An 18,882-nucleotide genomic window follows, 5' to 3' on the forward strand; every position below is an offset into this window, starting at 1 on the left:
GAAGAAAATGGTAAATTTCAGCTTAAGTTTGATGAAAATAAAGATATGATTTTTCCCATCTAAGTTAATGAGATTCCCTAAAACTTGTTCACATGTACTCCAGATTAAGAATTTCTGGCTTAAGATGTTGAACATGAAATTAGAATTGCTGCTACTCCTAACTAAAAATATTAGTATATTTCAAATGTGCTATTATTGTCACATTAAAATAGTTCTGATTAATCACATAGAAACTTGTGATTTTACTGGCATAATTTCATTGCATAACTAGACATTTATAATTTTATCCAGCCTTCAAAACCCCTCCCATTAATGCAGATTAATAACTTCTCTATAACATATAGTTTTAGAGTTATCTTGAGGCAACGAGAAGTGAAATCACATGCTCACAGTCATAGAACAAGTATATATCAAATATGTCTTCAAATCATGTTTCACCAATTCCAAAGCTCAAACTATAGATATCATCTTTCTAGTCCTTCAGGCCCGCAACCTAGGAATCATCCTCTACTCTTCTTTGTCTCTTACTCTCATATCCAATCTGCTGCCAAGGCTTGTCACCTTTGCAGCATTTCTCAAATAAATCCTCTTTTCTCCTATGACACCAACAGTACTCTAGTGTAGGCCTATTAGCTTTAGTGTCTCCTCACACCAATCCTTCCTCCACTTAAGCAACAGTAATTTTCCTAAAGCATAAGTTTGATGCCATAATATTATCCTCCTACTCAATATACTCTCTTGGCTCCCTACTGCCCCCAGGATCAAATATGAAATATTCTATTATATCTTCTGATATCTTACTTTCTACCAAGTATTCTCCAATCCAGAGACACTGGTGGTCTCACTGTTCCATGAACAATTTATCTCTCTTGACAGGGCATTTTCTTGGGCTGTCTTCCATGCCCCAAATGCTGTGCCTATTAACCTTTCTAGTTTCCTTTGAATCTCAAATAAAATCCTACCCTCTATACCAAACCTTTCTCAACCCCTCTTAATTCTAATATTTTCTCTCTAGGAGGCTGGAGATCAGATTGAAGGCAAGCAAGCATACATAGTATGAGATGGAAAGCACATGATCAAATGATCTTTTCATTACTTCTATTATTAGGCAGGAAATGAGTAAGTAGGCGATGGGAATCAAACCTGCACAGAAGAAGAAACTCCCATTCCCCATTGACTTTCTTCTTGCTCTTCTCTCAAAGGAAAGACATAGCAGGAGATAGAATACCAAGTTATTTTCTATTTTTCCTATACATACTCTCTTATCCTATACAACACTCTCTCTCCATATATACATCTATATGTGCACACACATAAACATAAACATATATGTATATTTGCATGTTGCTTCTTTTATTAGAGTGTAAGCTCCTTAAGAGCAAGGACTATCTTTTGTCTTTTTCTGTAACCCTAGCGCTTAGCACAGTGCCTTACACATAGTAGGTAATTAATAAATACTGATTAATTGACTGACTGATTCCAGACACGTGGAATAGATTCTGGAAGACAGAAATATAAGGATGAAACACGTGAATGAGACCAGAGTGTTTTTAATTGGTTGATTTGAGTAAGATAACCTCACTTTCATTTTAGAGCTCATTCCTATGTAATTAATTAATTCATTCATATGTAATTTCTAGTATATTTCAATCTGTATCATTTTTTTGACTTCTATTTGCTCTCTGCTTAGATGAGCTTGCCCACTCTTCATTATTTGGAGTGATTATTTGTGCATTGAAAAGCATTTGGAAAGGAGTTAAATCTGTGGTGATAACTTATAAGTCTCCATTAATGCCTTTGTTGCTTTTGAACTTAAAAATCCATTCCCTGTGACCCAAAATATGGTGGGATGTGGCTGGCATATAGATGTATCTCTGGAATTTTGTCCATTCTTCTCCAAGGAAAACTTTGGTTTCTGTCTGGAGGGCAGTAGAAAAAGAGTCATAAGACTGGCCACACTGTTTTCCTTTTAGAGATGGGAATGAAGAGGAGGAAAAAACAACCTAAAATTGTATCTCTCTGCCTAATCTTAATTCCTAAATCTTGCTGGTACAGAACAATTAAGTTCAGAAGATAAAAAGCTCCTAGTTTCCCTGGTTGCATTCTCTTAAAATATAGATGGGTAAACTCAGACTGAACATGCAGACTCAACTCCTTATTAATTATATAAATGATTATCATTGATCATAGTAAACTCATTTTTACAAGCATAGAACAAATAAAAATCAGGGAAGTTATACAAATTAGGATATACCATAAAAATACAGAGTGAATGAGTTCTCCCAAAAGGAGTGAGATATCTCAGTTCAAGTAAAAGAAATTCTATTCTTATCAAAGCAAAAATTCTTGTTAATAGAGTAGCCTCTAAGGAGACACTATTCCCTTGCCACTATGGTTTAGGATAGATTTTTGATTGTTTGGTTTTTCTCCCCCAACACAGCTGGAGAACATCTCTAATTTTTACCTAACTAAAATCCTGAATAGTCTTAATGTTCTGACATATGAATAGACATTATGATTCTGATTTGCTCCCATGTTATTGGGTGCCCCCATTGTTATAAATAGCATTCAAAGAATAAACAAAATAAATGATTTAACATGCTTTATTCTCTTCTTGACAAAAAAAAAAATCTCTAACATTATTGTGTAATGGGAAAATTATAACAGATAAAAGAAAAAAAATTTTGAAACATGTGCAAAATCTAATATTGTCCAATAAATATCATCTCTGTAACTCAAACTATTTAATAATAAAATTCTAATAATACTGAGAACAATATAATATTCACCACCAATACTTGTACATCTTTGTGACACAATATTCTTACTCTTAATTCTTAATAAAAGTCTTCCTTTCCTCTTTTGAGACAGAATTGAAAGGAAAGCATGTAAGACCCCAAAAAGAAAACACAAGGCCATAAATGTTAACATTACATTCCTCAAAAATTAATTTAAAAGACAAAAAGTTGCTAGCTTACATCTTTGGAGAACCTGGCTCAGGTGGTCCTGCATTGTTTCTTTACATTTAGGAAGAATCTGTTCATTTGTTTCCTGGATTACATTCTTCAAATTCTCAAGAACTCTCACTTCTCGGAGGCCCCGTTTTTCCTATTCAGAAATGAAAAGGTAAGTTACTAACATAAATGGTTTCAAATCTTAGAACAGGGGTTCTTAGAACACCTCTGGTTCATGATCTTAAAAAAAATTATATTTCAGTAAAACTGGATTCCTTGTAATCCAATTTTTATGCACTCAAAAAACATTTTCTGAGGGGGTCTATAATCTTCACCAGAATGCCAAAGGATGTGTGATAGAAAAAAGATCAAGACACTTAGACCTTGTTTTGTGAGGGTTCATACTCTTTAGTTACTTGGATTTATTCTGTATTTATATTTTTGTATATATGTGTATGTAATCTCCTTGATGAAATGTATCTCTTGAGTAGAGACTATTTTACTTCATATGTTGTTTAAAATAAGCTTTCTTTTTGCCTAATTATTAAAGATGATAAGTTATTTATTGGAAATTAGTAGCTTCCAAAAACATGATTTTACTAATAGAAGTTTTCATTCTAAGCCATAAGTAAGTAGAGTAAGCAGAAGGTAAGGAACACTTGCATTCTAATTTTTGTAGATTGATTATTTAAATAAGAAGGGAATTAATGTCTTTTCAACTATAAGACAATAAGGAGTCTCAGAAAACCAAGTCAGCTCTTATTAAAGGGTATTCACTGTAGTAGAACTTGAAATCCTACTCTTTTCAGCTGCCCATTAACATATACTCATGAATTCATTCATTCAATATTTACCCAGTGTTTACAATATTCAAAGGATTGTGATAAGCAATATGTTAAATACAAAGATAAAGAGCAAACAATTCCTCTACCTATACTCAATAAACTCAAGGACAAATTAGTTTATTTTGCTCAGTCCTTGAAAATGTTTCATCTTCACATGCCATCCAATCAGCCACCCGTCAGCTTGCTAGGACATGTGGGCATCTTTAATTTAACCCTATGCTTTCAACCTTTCACTGTTTATATCCTTTCAGTATTCAAACAAAGAGTAATATTACTCCTGAAAAGGGTGTGTGTCAACTGCCTGCTTTATGGCTCCACTTATCATCCAGATGAATCCCCAAGCCAAAACTCTCTACCTGGACCATGGCTTCCCGTGTACTATCTTCTCTGATTAAAATGCAAACTACTTGAAGAAGACAAGATTCATTTAATTTTTATATTTATTTTCCCAATGCCAGGTAAATTTGGTAAATGCTTACCAAATGTTTTTTATACTTTCATTCTTTATGGTCTCTAAGTCAAAAACAACTCCTCTATTTACCATTAAAGCCCTTTTCAACTAGACTTCAAACTATCTTTCTAGCCTTAATGATTACCTCTCTCTCCATGTTTTATGGCCCAGCCAAGTTAGTTTCTTGGGGCGATATCCCCCAACATCTCTCTTCTATGGCTCTCCACCATGCCCAAAATGCATTCCCTCTTTACTTATGCCTCGTTAGCATTCCTAGTTACCTTGAGAGCTGAGCTTAAGAACTAATTTTTAAATGAAGTCTTTCTTGATCCTTCCTAGCTGCTAGCTCCTTCCTGAAAATTAACTTGTTTGTATAGTACTTCGAATACATTTGTAAATGTCACCCTCTTCAGAACAGAGGATATTTAAAAGGAAAGGATCATTTCATTTTTGTCATTTATTCTCAGTGCCTCACACAATGCCTGCTATATTAGCAGACTTTTAACAAATACATGTTGATTACTTAAAAAGCTTAAAATTTGGCAAAAATTATGTGTACATGTAGGTTCGCATATTTTTATTACTGGATATGTATTAGTGGTGGTATGTTTCTGAGAAAAATCTGGACTAAAATAATAGTTCCATGAAAAGAACTCTAAAAAATAATGAAGCTTGCTTATTTGCAGATTTCTTTTGTTCTACATTTATAATTTCATTGCTGTTTACATGGAAAAATCCCTTTACAAATGCAGGTTGACAAATCTCAAGACCAATTTATAGTTTTACACAGTTGCCTGTAGTCACTGAGAAGTTAAGGAGTCACTGAAGTTAAAGTGACTTTTCCACAATCACAAAGCTAGTATATATCAGAGACAAGACTTCAATTCTAGATTTTCTGATTACAAATCACCTCTCTAGCTACTACACCACAATGCCTGTGACTTGTATGTGGATCATACTTCAAGAATTTAAATAGGAAGATTAAGTTAATTTCTCATTATATATGTATAATTAAGTATATATACACATACACACACATATATAAAAGTATATATATATATATGTATATGTATGTATGTATGTATTATAATTAAGCAACAAGTTACTTCTATAAAGTTATCAAAGCAATCCCAGTTCTTTATATTACTTGGAGATACTATGAAAAGGGTGTAAAAATCAATCTAAATGATTCAAAATTTTCCTTCCATCAAGAATTAGCCAACTAAATGGAAACTAAATTTAAAATATATCCACATATCTGACATCTCTACATTCTCTATGGTAAGAAATCATAATTTTGCAACCCCTATATTCAGTTATAAGACCCCACCTGGATCTGTGAGCCAATTTAAGAAGTTGGGGTCTAGATCATAGACTTTTATGCCCTTGTTTCATTTTTCCTAGCTTTTAAATTTCAAGATAATGTCCCTTTTCCAGAAAAGAATCCCTGATCAAGCAAATTCACACTCTAACTCATTAACAACCATCCCCAAACCTAAAATTATCACACTTATCTGAATATTGGAATGATGATTCTCTCTCCCTCCCCTCACTTTATATAGTATTTTCACTCAAAAGGCTTAAACAGCTAAAATGATATGAATCTAATGGGAACTTCTTATATACTTAAATCAATACTTCAAATAGTGCCTACAGTAGGAGCTATGTTCTGATTGTTTGATTAATAAATAGGAATCTCTTTAGTTATATAAGAAAAAATGAAAAATCCTTAAATACTGGAAGAATAATAAGAAAAATAAGGTTTACTGTTTCTCTTTTACTGAATGACAGCAGAATGTTTACCAAAGAAAGCTAAAAAGTTCTAAAACTCTGTTCATAACTTCTAATGGAACTAATGTGAATAAATATACACTAAACCAGGAGAAAGGTTGACTATTCTTAAAAATAGGGAACAGAAAAGCATACATAACTGAACCTTTCCAATTCTCTAGTAAATGCTGCCATCATGTGGTATATGCTTCCTTCTATTAATTTCTTTCTTTTGGAAACATTGACACATATAAAATAGAAAAGAATGAGAACTATATCTACATATTAATTATGTATTAGTTTGACTGATTATGGATCACATAGACTGCTTGGTTATTATACTATACTTTTTAAATTAATTAAAATGACAGCAATGAGTATAATCATGAGGAATAATATTTTTCTTTCTTTAGTCTCAAGCATCTCTATACAAAAGCCTCGCAAATTTTAATGAAATATATTCAAAGATTAGACTACAATCAAAGTTTTATAAAGTTACATATAAACCTTAAGGTTCTATAAGAATTTCAATTTCTACTTGTAATCTATTAAGTACAACAGAAAACACAATTGAGTCAGATGGGAAAAGAAATCTGTAATAATTCACAGGGAAAGCCAATCTGAAATTTTGAAAAAATCAATGTGTTTTTTTAAAATGCAATTTTACATTTATACACATGCACTAACAAATGCACTCTCTACCAATTTGCAATCAGTTTTTTGTTAGCCCTTCCATTCCTTTTCAAGGTCTCCATGGCTCTCTATATCTCTCTCCCACCCCCTGGCAGGGAATCTCACTTTATATTTTACTGAAAAAATGAAGACATTTGCTAAGAGCTTCCCTTTCTCCACTATATTCTCCTTCACTTTTGTCTCATATGAAGTGGTGGTCCTTCTCCCTGCCAAGGCAAACAGCTCTACATATGCTTTCCCCTCAAAATAAACCTGAGAAAGCTGTCTGTAATTGAAACCTCCACTTCTTTTCCTCTTACTCTCTTCTAAAATCATCTGCAATCTTGTTTCCATTCTCAATAAGTAGCTAACATTGCTTTCTGTGGAGATAAGAAGGATCTTTTAATGGCCAAACATGATAGTCTTTACTCAATGAAAACTATTGACCTTTCTGCACCCTTTGACAATGTTGAATACTTTCTTCTCCTCAATATTCTTTGGTCTAAGTTTTTGAGACACTGCTCTCTTCTAGTTCTTCTATCTCAGGTTTCTTGATGGATATCCAACCAGGATATGTCCACTACCATTGTGAATAAATTTTCTGAAATGTTAAAAATATATCCTCTTTAATAAGCATTTCCCTTACAAACTTATTCTCACTAGTCAATAATTATTTGTTAACTGCTATTTTTCACCAGTCAATAAGTATTTATGAAGCACTTACTGTGTACCAATCTTTTTGCTAAACCCTAGAGAAACAAAGAAAAGTAAAACACAGTTCCTGCTCTCAAAAAGTACACAATCTAGGAGGGGACACAATATTTAAACAATTATATACAAAGATATGTGGTGTCTTTGCCCTCTAACTGCATCATGCGCTAAAATTTAAGGCAGTAATTCCTAGACTGTTCAAGTGACAATATGGCATAGCAGACATAGTACTGGACTTGGAGTAAGATTCAAATCCTGTATCATATAATCACGACAAATCTATGGGTAAATCACTTGTATTCTTGGAGCCTCAGTATTCTATTTATAAAATGAGAAAAGCAATCTTTATCAGTAGTATCAATCTCGTAGGGTTACTATGAAGTTCAAGTATACATAATGTACCTTCCAAACTTTAAAGTATTATATAATTGTCACCTATTATTTTTCTGAATAATGAAGATTTTTTTTAACAAAAAATCGAAGGTTCTTTATATAATAGTAGGTTTACTCTTAGTATCCATTGATTAAGAAAATAATCCCCAAATAACAATAAGTGGTACATATGATTTGATATTGCAGCCCACAGGCTGGAAACTATTGTTTTAATTTATAATCTTTTAAAGTGAAGAATATAGAAGAAAAATAATACTTTTAAAGAATTATTGTTGAAAGGTAAAATATATAAGGAAGATAAAAGGATATGAAAAAAGTACTTCAGAAGAAATGCAAATGATCAACATCAAAATAAAAAGTTTTATTCAAAAGAAATGCAAATTAAATCAGTTCTGAGAATTAACCTCACACCCAGCAAATTGGAAAAAAAATTTTTTAAAAAGAACAAATCAATGTTAAAGAAACTGTAGGAAGACATAGAGACACACAGTTGATGGATATGTGAATTGATCCAAACGTTTTAGTAATAAATGATTTGGAACTATGTGAGAAGCAACAATAATCATTAAACTATTCATAAGTTTGGATCCAATGATCCCACAACTGGGTATATATTCCAAGGACAGTGACAGAAAGGTCCTATGTAGGTGCTTTGTATAACAAAATGTTTATACTTTGTGGTAGCAAAAAATGGACATGGAAGAATAAGAAAGAAATAGTAAAAGAATGTTCCATTATATTCATATACTAAAATATGTTCAATTATTTCCTAGTATGTGAGCACCCATTTTGTTTCTAGTTTTTTTGCTACCGAAAAAGGCAATGAATAGAGTTAAGAAGCAACATTCAGGAAAACATTTTGTCTCTGGCATTGCTTGAGTGACACTGGACAAGTCCTTTAACATCACAGTCCCTTAAGTTAGTCTCTAAGTCCTTGAAAAAAAAGGAAGACGAAAAAACTCAAAAGAAATTGAAAAGACTTTATATGACACACATCAAAATTAGCCAAACTAAAAAAATATACAAAATGACCACAATAATGTAAAGGAAACCACTAAAATCTATCAGAACCTCAGATGAATTTAATGAACAATCAATCAAGAGAATCACTGGATCAAACATCTATGGAAGAAAACATAAAGATCATCCGATCCAATGTTCTCATTGTACATTTGAGGAAACTTAGGCCCAGAAGGGTGAAGTGATTTGCCTGAGTTTACACAATTTATAAGTGGGAGAGTTGCGACTCAGAACCTCAAGACTGTGACATTCTTTCCACAGCACTACTCTGCCTTCCAGTTAATGATGAAATTTACTTTTCTTCTTTCCGCAAAGAAGAGATAAACTATTTCTAAGGAATAAAATATATGGTGTAAGCCATGGTAAATGTAGTAGTTAATTTTTCTCTTTACCACAGAGTTTCTGGGAGATAAGGAAAGAAAGGGAGGAGTACTAATTGGGACAATGGCAGCATTATTTTTTCCAGTTTAAATGAAATTTTAAGAAATGCTTTATGTTTTGTTTTTTTTCCTGAGGCTGGGGTTAAGTGACTTGCCCAGGGTCACATATCTAGGAAGTGTTAAGTGTCTGAGACCAGATTTGAACTCTGGTCCTCCTGAATCCAAAGCTGGTGCTCTATCCACTGTGCCACCTAGCGGCCCCTTTAAAAATACTTTAAATAGTGTTTTCAAAGTATTAAAATATTATTTACTTTCTTATTCTATATTCTTAAAGATTTTATTTTCTAGCATGCTGTGGACATAAGAACTGAGTATGGAGAAATTAAAACTTAGGGAGTTTTTCTTCAATTCAGAATTCTAAACAGGAATTGGCATTTTGAATAAAAATATTTCAAAGATACTCACTTCAAATTCTTTCACAAAGTAACGTGTTTCTCCTTGAATAATTGGTCGGTGATCTAATAGCCTAGAATGAATCTCTCCCAGATCTATAAAGACAAAATAAAAGTCAGAATATTGGTAATGATATATAGAGCAATGTACTGGATTATAAATCGGTGAATTTAAATTAAAACCTAATTGTCAATATGATTTTGGTCAAATCCTTTATACCCTTTAAATTTCAATCTCTTTATCTAGAAAGTAAGGCAGCAGGAGTCATTCAGTCAGATTGATACAGCAGATAGAGCACTGGCTCTATCTAGAGTCAGAAGAACCTGAATGAGAGCCCAGACATTTAACACTTTTTAGTTGTGTGATCCTGGGAAGTCACTTAACCCCAACTGCCTTGTCCCTCCCCCCCAAAAAAAAGAAAACAAGGGAATTAACCTAGATTAATGATGCCAATAGCCCTAGTGCCACATATTGATTTTAATTAACATTATCTATGTTCTACTGTATTTTACTTATTTTGTAAATATTTAATTTTGTTAAAATTTGTTTAAATATTCCACAAATTTATTTTGTTAGATGTCTCTTAAAATGTTATTTTTAACTGCTTTGGGTGTACTTCAGGATTGAGGCAGCAATTAAATAATGAATGTGTTTGACAATCTCTGAACTAGATAACTCTTAAATCCTTTATAGCTCTAAATGTTAAGATCCAATTCTTTGCTAGAAGTTATGCCAAAAACTTTTATTTAATTTTTTTTCTAAAATACCTAGTTTTAGGAAAAGTTAGTTATTAAAAAAAATTGTGCTTTAGAAATTCACTATATGTCAACCTATTCTACACTTTTAACAATTACAAGGCTTAAAGATGTCTTGATTTTCTAGAGAAATTATTAAACAGTTAAGGGCTGACAAATGCTTTGTGCTTCACAAATAATTGCTATTTATTTACATTCTTTTGGTTTTGACCAGAAACCCTAAGATTCTTTCTTTCTGAGTTTTATTTATTTAGATTTTTTTTTTTGACTAGGTTGGAGAAAACAAACTAATGTTTTTTTGTTTTTTTTTTTTGCCTCCATTTCTACCTACCCTTAATCACTGAATAGGTATAGCCTCAGTCAAAGCAAGAGTTGTTGAAGACAGTTTAAAAAGGGTAAGTAAGGTCTCCCATTGCATCCAGAGTCATCTCTAGTCTTCCTGATCTATATTTGGGCACTGAATTTAAATGGCATACCCCTCCTTCACTTGATTCCAATTCACTTACAAGTCATGGCATCACCTCCCTGATGTCATAGTCCTCTTTGAGAACAATAGATAAACAATAACTTCACAAATATGTCTTTAGAGTGATTAATTCATATTCACTACAACTTCAGCACCAATCCCTCAAGTCAAAAAGCATTACTAACTACTATGTGCCAGGCCCTGGGGATGAAAAAAAGGGCAAAAGCTTCTCTTCAACTCCCAATCTCAAACATTGCTTCTCAAACTACCTTCTTCCCTTTGATCCTTCTTTTTTCTTTTAATACTACTGACTAACTCGATGCTCCTAAATATTTTCCCTCCTTCTCTTCTATGACTGTTTACCTCCTGATTCTTCTACTTGCTTTCTTCTCAGACCTTTTTTTTTTCTTTTTTTCTTTTTCTGGCTAATTTTCTCCAGCAAGTATAGCTATCAGTCAAGCTTTAATTTTTATTCTCTTCTTTACTGGTCTTATCAACTGCTAGAGTTCAATTAGTATCTTTGAAGATAATTCCCAAATCTATATACAAGGTCTTAAGGTTTCTACTTTACTATTTGTCTCCAAACACCTACTAAATAAGCTCTACCTAGTCATTTTGAAGATGATCAAACGCAACAATCCAAAAAGGAATTTACCATTATCTACCTTAAACCTACCCATTCTCCAGTTTTCCTATTCCTTTGCCATCAATTCTACCTTCATAATACTAGTAAATGCCATTTCCTAGTTAAATATTCACTGTCACTTATTTAGCCTGATGTAATATCTTACTAATTGGTCTCCCTGTTATCAGTCTTTTTTAGAATTAATCTTATGCCCAGTGATCAAAATTTTCTACCTAAGGCACAGGTCTAATGTCTCTGAGAGAGAGAGAGAGAGAGAGAGAGAGAGAGAGAGAGAGAGAGAGAGAAAGAAAACCAGCTTAGTGACTTTCAATCACTTCTAGAATGAAACGTAAACAAACTTGTTACTCTCGAATCAAAGTCCTCCACAATCTAGGTAAAACTATTTTTCTAGCTTCCTTTCATAATTATCTGTTTCCATCTACCTTTAATTCCAGAAAATGTTACTTGAATTTTACTAAAGTTTACTAACTGATAAAGTACCTTCTGCTTCCCTGAATTTATATAAGCATCCACAACTTCTGACATAAATTTCCATTTCATTGCCAAATTTTACATTCCTTATTTTCTTTCAAGGTTCAGTTTAGGTACCACCTTCTTGAAGTCTTTCCTGAACCTCTATTAAAATGTTCTCCCTTCTCAAATATCTCCTTTATTCCCTCACTTGTTACCTGGCATTATATTTATACCACATGCTGTAAGTGTTGTATTTTTCCTTAAGACTGTAAAAACTTTTAGGGAAGACCATTTTATTGTTTTCTTTGTAAACTCAAGGCCTAGCACATTGCCTTGCACATATTAGGCACCCAGTAACATCTGTTGAATAGAATAGATCTGTAACAGTCCTTTTAAGTACATTTCCATTTTACAGTTGAAAAAACTTCAGGCTCAGAGAACTGTGATTTGTCCAATAATTTGAAACTAATTTAAGCTAGAAATAGGTTCAAACCCCAGTTCTTTACTGATTTAAAGTCCAGAATTTTCTGCACCATACCATACTAATTATCCCATGGAAACAAAGACATAGAAATAACTCATTTTTGTGTTCACTGACATCTATGTCTTCCATAAATAAGTATTCTAATATTCCTGTGCAACTATGAATTCATTCATACCGATGCTTCATTTAGACTGCCATCAATTCCTCTCCATTCTGTGCATCCATGTCCTTTCATAAATTCGTCACTGGAGGTACACCTAACATGTTGAAAGCCTTCTTCAATTTCTTTGGAGAATTCAGGAGCATCAATCTGAGCAAGCATATTATTTATAATGTATCACTTGGTTTCACTAAACAGCTTTCCTATATACCAGATATACTTTCCTCATTAGGTACTAGAGCGTGCTGGAACCTCTTACAATACCTTCTTCCTCCCATTCTCCTCTCTATTACCCTTCAGTAATTCTCAATTTCAATAATTTAAGGAGAATGGTCCAGACATCAGACCAATCTATATAAATGGAGAATTATAAAATAATGGCAAGACTGCCAGTTTGGCTAAAGAGGATCCAATGAATAATTACCCCAGAAAGGTATACTAGAATCAGATTGTGAAAAGTTTTAATGTCAAATGGAAGATTTTGTTTTTTTATCCTAAGGACTAGAGGAAACCACTGGAACTTCTTGAACAGAAGAGAGGAGATATGGTCAGATCTATGTTTTAGGAATGTTGGTAGCTATAGAGAATATCAATTAAGATAGGGCAATAGAATGGAAAAAGGTATTGGCTATGGAGTCAGAGGACCAGGATTCAAATCAAATTCAACATGTAAAAACAGGATTCATTAGCTTTTTCCTTTCCTTCCAATACATACTTCTTTTCCAACTTCTCTTATTGTTCCAGGCATTGCCACTTCCCATTTATCTAGGTTCAAAAGCTCATTATCATGCTCAACTTTTAACTCACACTTACCCTACAATTCTAGATTGCAAGTCATTTCTACCTTGACAACATCTCTCAAAAGTCCCTTTCTTTCTATTCACAAACTTTTATAAGTTTTATCATCTCTCACTGGCTTACTGCATAACCCTCTAAATGGTCTCCTCTGTTTCTTACTCTAATCCATCCTCCATTCAGCTGACAAAATGATTTCTTAATGCAAAGTTCTGAACACATCACCCAACCTGTCATTCTGCAATGTCCAGGAACTCCCTATTTCCTCCAATCAGGGCTAGCTTTCTGGAGGTCCTCCGGACTGGCCCTGGTCTCAGCAGGATAGTCACCACGAGAATGGTCAGGCATAGAGTCTAGAGTCTTTACTCTGTCCCAATCTTGGTTTTAGTAGAGGAGTGCAGGAGGAAGGAGAGCCACCAGGAGGATGGTCAAACATGGAATGTCTCATTTCCAGTCCGCTCAGCCCTTAAATACCCTATTACAATTACATCATTACAGCATACTGATTTATGTGTGCACTAGAGAACCCACATCTACATGCTAAGTACTAAGTATATTTATACTAGAGAACCATCATCTCATCAATCACACTGAGTTAACCCCTTGTTATAAGTATCCTTGTTTCAAGTATACTTCTCCAGAGTTCCGGTCCTCTACACTCCAGAATCACATAGGTGTGGCAGTTTAAAGCCCTTCACATTCCATTCACTATTACTAATATTCTAGTCTTCTTACACTTTCCTTTCCTTCATGTACTCCTGCAAACTACTGGTCTTTTTGTTCCTTGTATGGGAGACACTTCATTTCACTGACTGCCTGTACCTGGAATGCTCTACCTCCTCATTTACACCTGCTATTTCCCCCAGCTTTTTCCAGATTATGTTCAGTCCCACTTTTTGCAAGAAGCCTTTTCCATTTAATGAGGGGAGTCGTCTGTAAGGTGTCCCAAAAATCTTAGTGCAATTTTAAGCCACATTTTAAAAATTGTTTTGCTATTTATTGCTTTGTGAAATTTGAAAATGTTTTAATTTTACAGCTAACTCTTCTCAGGCCAATGGATTAGTGGAGGGAGATCTTGCTTGGCCATCGATCTCTTTCCATGGGACCTTTTCTTCTAAAGTGTCAAAATTGTCCTGTATGTATCAAAACTTTTTTCTTTAGAAGATCTTAATCAGGAAACATTTCAAATATTATCCTTTCAGTCCCTCGTGAAATTTTTTAAAATTCAAAAATCAACCTGAGCAATATATAGTATGTAGGTGCTGAATTATTAAAATATCAGCATTTTAAAATTTAGTCAGTCACTTGAAGATTGGAGGAAGAACCCCAGGTTTTGTTTTTGTCTTTCTTCACATCCCTTGGACCAAAGCCTGGCGCATTTAACGGCTTGTTGGTGAAGGCCTTCCCATATAAGGGGACAATCGCTTCCCCCCAAGGCCAGCAGACTCAGACTAGAGGACTTCAGCGGCCGACCGGCTCTACCTCGAGAACGTCCCAGGCGGGTTGGTGCAGGGAACTCGGGGTTGTGGTATCTGGGACAGCGCACTTGGCAGTTAATCAAAAGAGAGAATATACCGCTTCGCAGACAGGAAACTTGCCACAGGGGCTCCGCAGCTTTTTTTAGTTCTTCGCAGGGCCCAAGGGTTCTCAAACTAGGGCCTCATGGGGCCGCTGAGGAGGTTTAGGTTAAGGCAAATGGGCTGAGGGGCGGAGACAGTGAGAGGTTTTGTTTTTACTGTAGTCCGGCCCTCCCACAGTCTGAGGGACAGCGAACTGGCCCCCCTCTGAGGGCCACTGGCAGTGATAGTAAGCGCTTGGAAAACCCACTACCGCTAAGCAAGGAGAGCGCGTGGGGGAGCAGCGCAGGGAAGGGGGCGGGTCTTCCCGGAAGTCTCAGGCCCGGGCACCTCCAATGCCCTCGGGCCTGAGCCGAGACAAACCAAACCCAATCCAAAGCTCCCCGGGAGAAAACTGGGAGGGCGGGGCTCCGGGAGGTGAAGGCGGGAGCGGGGGAAGAGAAAGCAGCGGCCAAAGAGGGGGACTGCAAGGGGCTGCACCCAGAGCTGGGTGGGGGAGGGGCTTGCCGCCGCGACAGTGGGAGGTCTCGGGGGCTCGAGCGGGGCCTGGTCCTCAGCATCCAGAGACAGAAGGTGGCAGACAGGAGCCCTGACAGCTCTTACCCTTGATAATGAGGTGAACTGGCGAGCTCGTCGGCCCCTGCGAGTCTCGTTTCTTGCCTCCCACCGGGCCCGCGCTGGGGGTCGGGGCGGCGTCGCCTCCCGAAGGGGTCTCGGTGCCTCCGCCGCTCATACCGACGGAGGAAGGAGCCGCCTCCCCGGCGGCGCACTGCGCTTGCCCAGCACTCGCTCGCACTAGGGGCTCTCCGGGCCGACTTCTGCTTATTTATTTATTTTTGTGGCGTCATCCCCGGGCGCCGGCGCCGGCTGCAGCCGATCCCAAGACAGCGGCAACCACAAAAACCAACGTACAGAAGAAATTCTGAGCTGTAGCTATTAAGGATGTTTTTTCATTTAGGTAAAGTTTGCAGCTGTCTCTCTATCTGGATGCTTTCTCTAAGGTTTGGCCCCGGGAGCCTGTGTGCAGTTCGAAAATACAGCCTAAAACACCTGTGCAAAGTCACCTCACAATTCACAAAACACTTTCACATAAATGATTCCACTATCAGAGCAGTCGGGAAAGCCGCTATCCCGACTCCGAGAGATAAAAGCGGCTCACGGATTTCCCTTAAACCCCTTGGCTCTAAAATCACTTTGGATTAAGTAGAAAAACATCCGCCTGGCGTGTAAAGCTGCTGCGGGTTATGTCCAAACCCACGTGACTGTGGTTCACTTGGCCTAGATGGTGGAGCTGCAGCCGTCTCCTTCGGCGCGTTTTGTGACCGAGGGGCTGAGGCGGACAGTCAGGGCCGCACCACAGAGGTCAGACGGACCCTCGGGGGCTCCACACCCAGCCCTAAACTTCACCTCTTAGTTCTCCCCCAGACGGCTTCCAGCCTACCTTTTAGCTGTCCTTATAGCCGTATTTCTGGCATTTTAAGGTTTGAAAAACTCACTGAAAAAAAGTGCCCCTAGATATGCTTATGTCTAGTTATATGCGGGGATGTAGCTGTCTGTCTCTATCAGCCGGTAGACGCGTACACACGTGTGTGCATATACATACACATGCGCACATAAGTACATACACATACACATGCGCACCTATGTACATACATAGATACAGACAGTAAGTGAATGGGAAAGCCTGCATTCAGTGCTGAGGAAACACCTGGCACACCGCTAAGTACCGGGGCCACAGATACAAAATAAATTCGCCCTTCCCATCAGGCAGTTTTCATTCTGATAGTCTCCATTAAATAGGGACAGGCAATACCGGAGAATGGTGTCCCGGAAAGGGAGCTTGATCTACAGCGTCCAAGGAATTACAGAGCGTTCAGTGGAAAAGACTTTTTCTACAAAGGTTGTGTTGATTTCAGAAAGTGGGAGAGGAGCGAGGAAGAAAGGAAGGGTGCACGTGTGCAAACGAACCAGGAGGATAACTGGACGGCTGTGAAATATGATCTGTGAGAGACCTTTTAGTATACAGTGGGCTACGTGGCCATCAACATAGCACAGCCCCAGAGCAGCATCCCCCACACTGAGTAAATTAGCGGACCCAGGGCTCCTAAGTCCTATCGTTCTCAAGATCCCTCACATACAGCCCCTTCCCTCCTCTGACACTGCCATCACCCCGGTGCGGACTGCCTTCTCCCAGTTGGACTACTGCAGTAGCCTGTTTGTTGGGCTGTCTGCCATACTCAGCCATCAAAATGATGTCCGAAAGCAGTTGTGACTATGTGGCCTTGCTCCAATAACTCCGCATTGTCTCCGGAATCAAATATAAAATCCTGCACGTAGGCTTCCTTGCAGTTTCTTACATAAGAAGAGCCCATCTCCTGATTCTGGGCATTTTCATTAACTTTTTCACGTCTCAAACTCGTTCCCTTCTCAACTCTGCCTCCTGTCTTTCCTGGCTTCCTTTAAGGCTCTGCTAAAGCCTACCTTATTTGATTCACTTTAATACTAGTGCCTTCCTCCTGATATCATCTCCAACTTTTCCTGGTGCAGGGAGTTATTTCCATGAGATGACCGCTGTTAATGCTTTGTGCCTTTTATATCCCCAGTGCTAGTACAGCCCCTTTGCTAAAACGTTGGTTAATAAATGCTTGTTGAATTGACTTGGAGCATGGTCTGGAGCAGGGGTTCTCAAACTATGGCCCTCGGGCCAGATACTGCCGGCTGAGGACGTTTATGGGCCGCCGGTTATGGCAAATGGGCTGAGGGGCGGAGACAGAGTGAGCTTTTGTTTTTACTATGGTCCGGCCTCCCACAGTCTGAGGGGCAGTGAACTGGCCCCCTATCTAGAAAGTTTGAGGCCCACTGACTGGAGTCTATATCAAAGAAATCATGGATCTAACGTCACAGAATTCGCTTTCTCCAAAATTGGAATTAAGACCTAGAACTTCCAGCAGCAAATATGATATCTCATTTAATCCTCACAACAACCTTGTGAGGTTGATACTATTATTATCTCTGTTTTACATATAGGAAACAGACTTAAAAAGTTAATTGACTTTCCCAGGATCAATATAGTTGTTAGTATGTGATGAGGAGAGGATGAAAAATGACAATTCTAGAGTATTCTAAGAAAAACAGTTCAATAAATGTTTATCAAGTACTTTCTATGTGCAAGGCCCCTTTTAGAGGTATAATAAATTTTAGAGTGACAGTTCTTAATCTTTTCTGTGGCGTGAACCCCCTCGGAGCTTCTTAGCTCTCAGAATAATGTTTTTAAATGCATAAATTCAAATATATACAATTTAAAACATTTTTAGTTCTTAATAGTATTTTTCCAGTTATATTTTTTATACTTAATGATATTTTATTTTTTCCAATTACATGTAAAGATAGTTACATTCACATAAGGTTTTATAAGATTTTTATGAATTCCAAATTTTTTTCCTCCCTTTCCTTCCTCCTCTCCAAGATGGTAAGCAATCTGATAGAGGTTATACATGTACAGTCATCTTAAACATATTTCCACATCAGCCATGTTGTGAAAGAAGAATCTGAACAAAAGAGAAAAAATGAAAAAGAAAAAGCAAAAAGAAAGTGAAAACAGTCTACCTTTGGATTCTGTAGTCCTTTTTCTGGATATGGATTTCATCATGAGTTTTTTGGAATTGTCTTAGATCACTGTACTGATGAAAAGAGCTTAAATCTATCAAATTGATCATCACACAATGTTGTTACTATGTACTATGTTCTGGTTCTGCTCATTTCCTAAAATAAGCATGTAAATCTTACCATGCTTTTCTAAAATCTGCCTGCTAATAATTTCTAATATCACAATATTATTTCATTATATTCATATGGCACATTAAATATATACGATTACAAAGGAAATTATATTGACAG

General features: G+C 36.5%; 1 protein-coding gene across 2 annotated transcripts in view; it reads right to left on the bottom strand.

Moving 5' to 3' along the window:
• BLOC1S5 (biogenesis of lysosomal organelles complex 1 subunit 5) overlaps positions 1 to 15,836 on the bottom strand; it is a 74,165-nt gene extending 58,329 nt beyond the window's left edge. For both annotated transcript variants that reach the window (XM_074271224.1, XM_074271214.1), the window contains exons 1-3: positions 15,589 to 15,836; positions 9,662 to 9,744; positions 2,979 to 3,108 (exon numbers count right to left, since the gene is read on the bottom strand). In XM_074271224.1, coding sequence (XP_074127325.1) covers positions 2,979 to 3,108; positions 9,662 to 9,744; positions 15,589 to 15,718 — 343 coding nt within the window. In that variant the 5' untranslated portion in view covers positions 15,719 to 15,836. The remainder of the gene's footprint in view (positions 1 to 2,978; positions 3,109 to 9,661; positions 9,745 to 15,588) is intronic.
• Positions 15,837 to 18,882: the final 3,046 nt, after the last annotated feature.

This window comes from Sminthopsis crassicaudata, chromosome 1 (assembly GCF_048593235.1).
Source record: "Sminthopsis crassicaudata isolate SCR6 chromosome 1, ASM4859323v1, whole genome shotgun sequence".
NCBI lineage: Eukaryota > Metazoa > Chordata > Mammalia > Dasyuromorphia > Dasyuridae > Sminthopsis > Sminthopsis crassicaudata.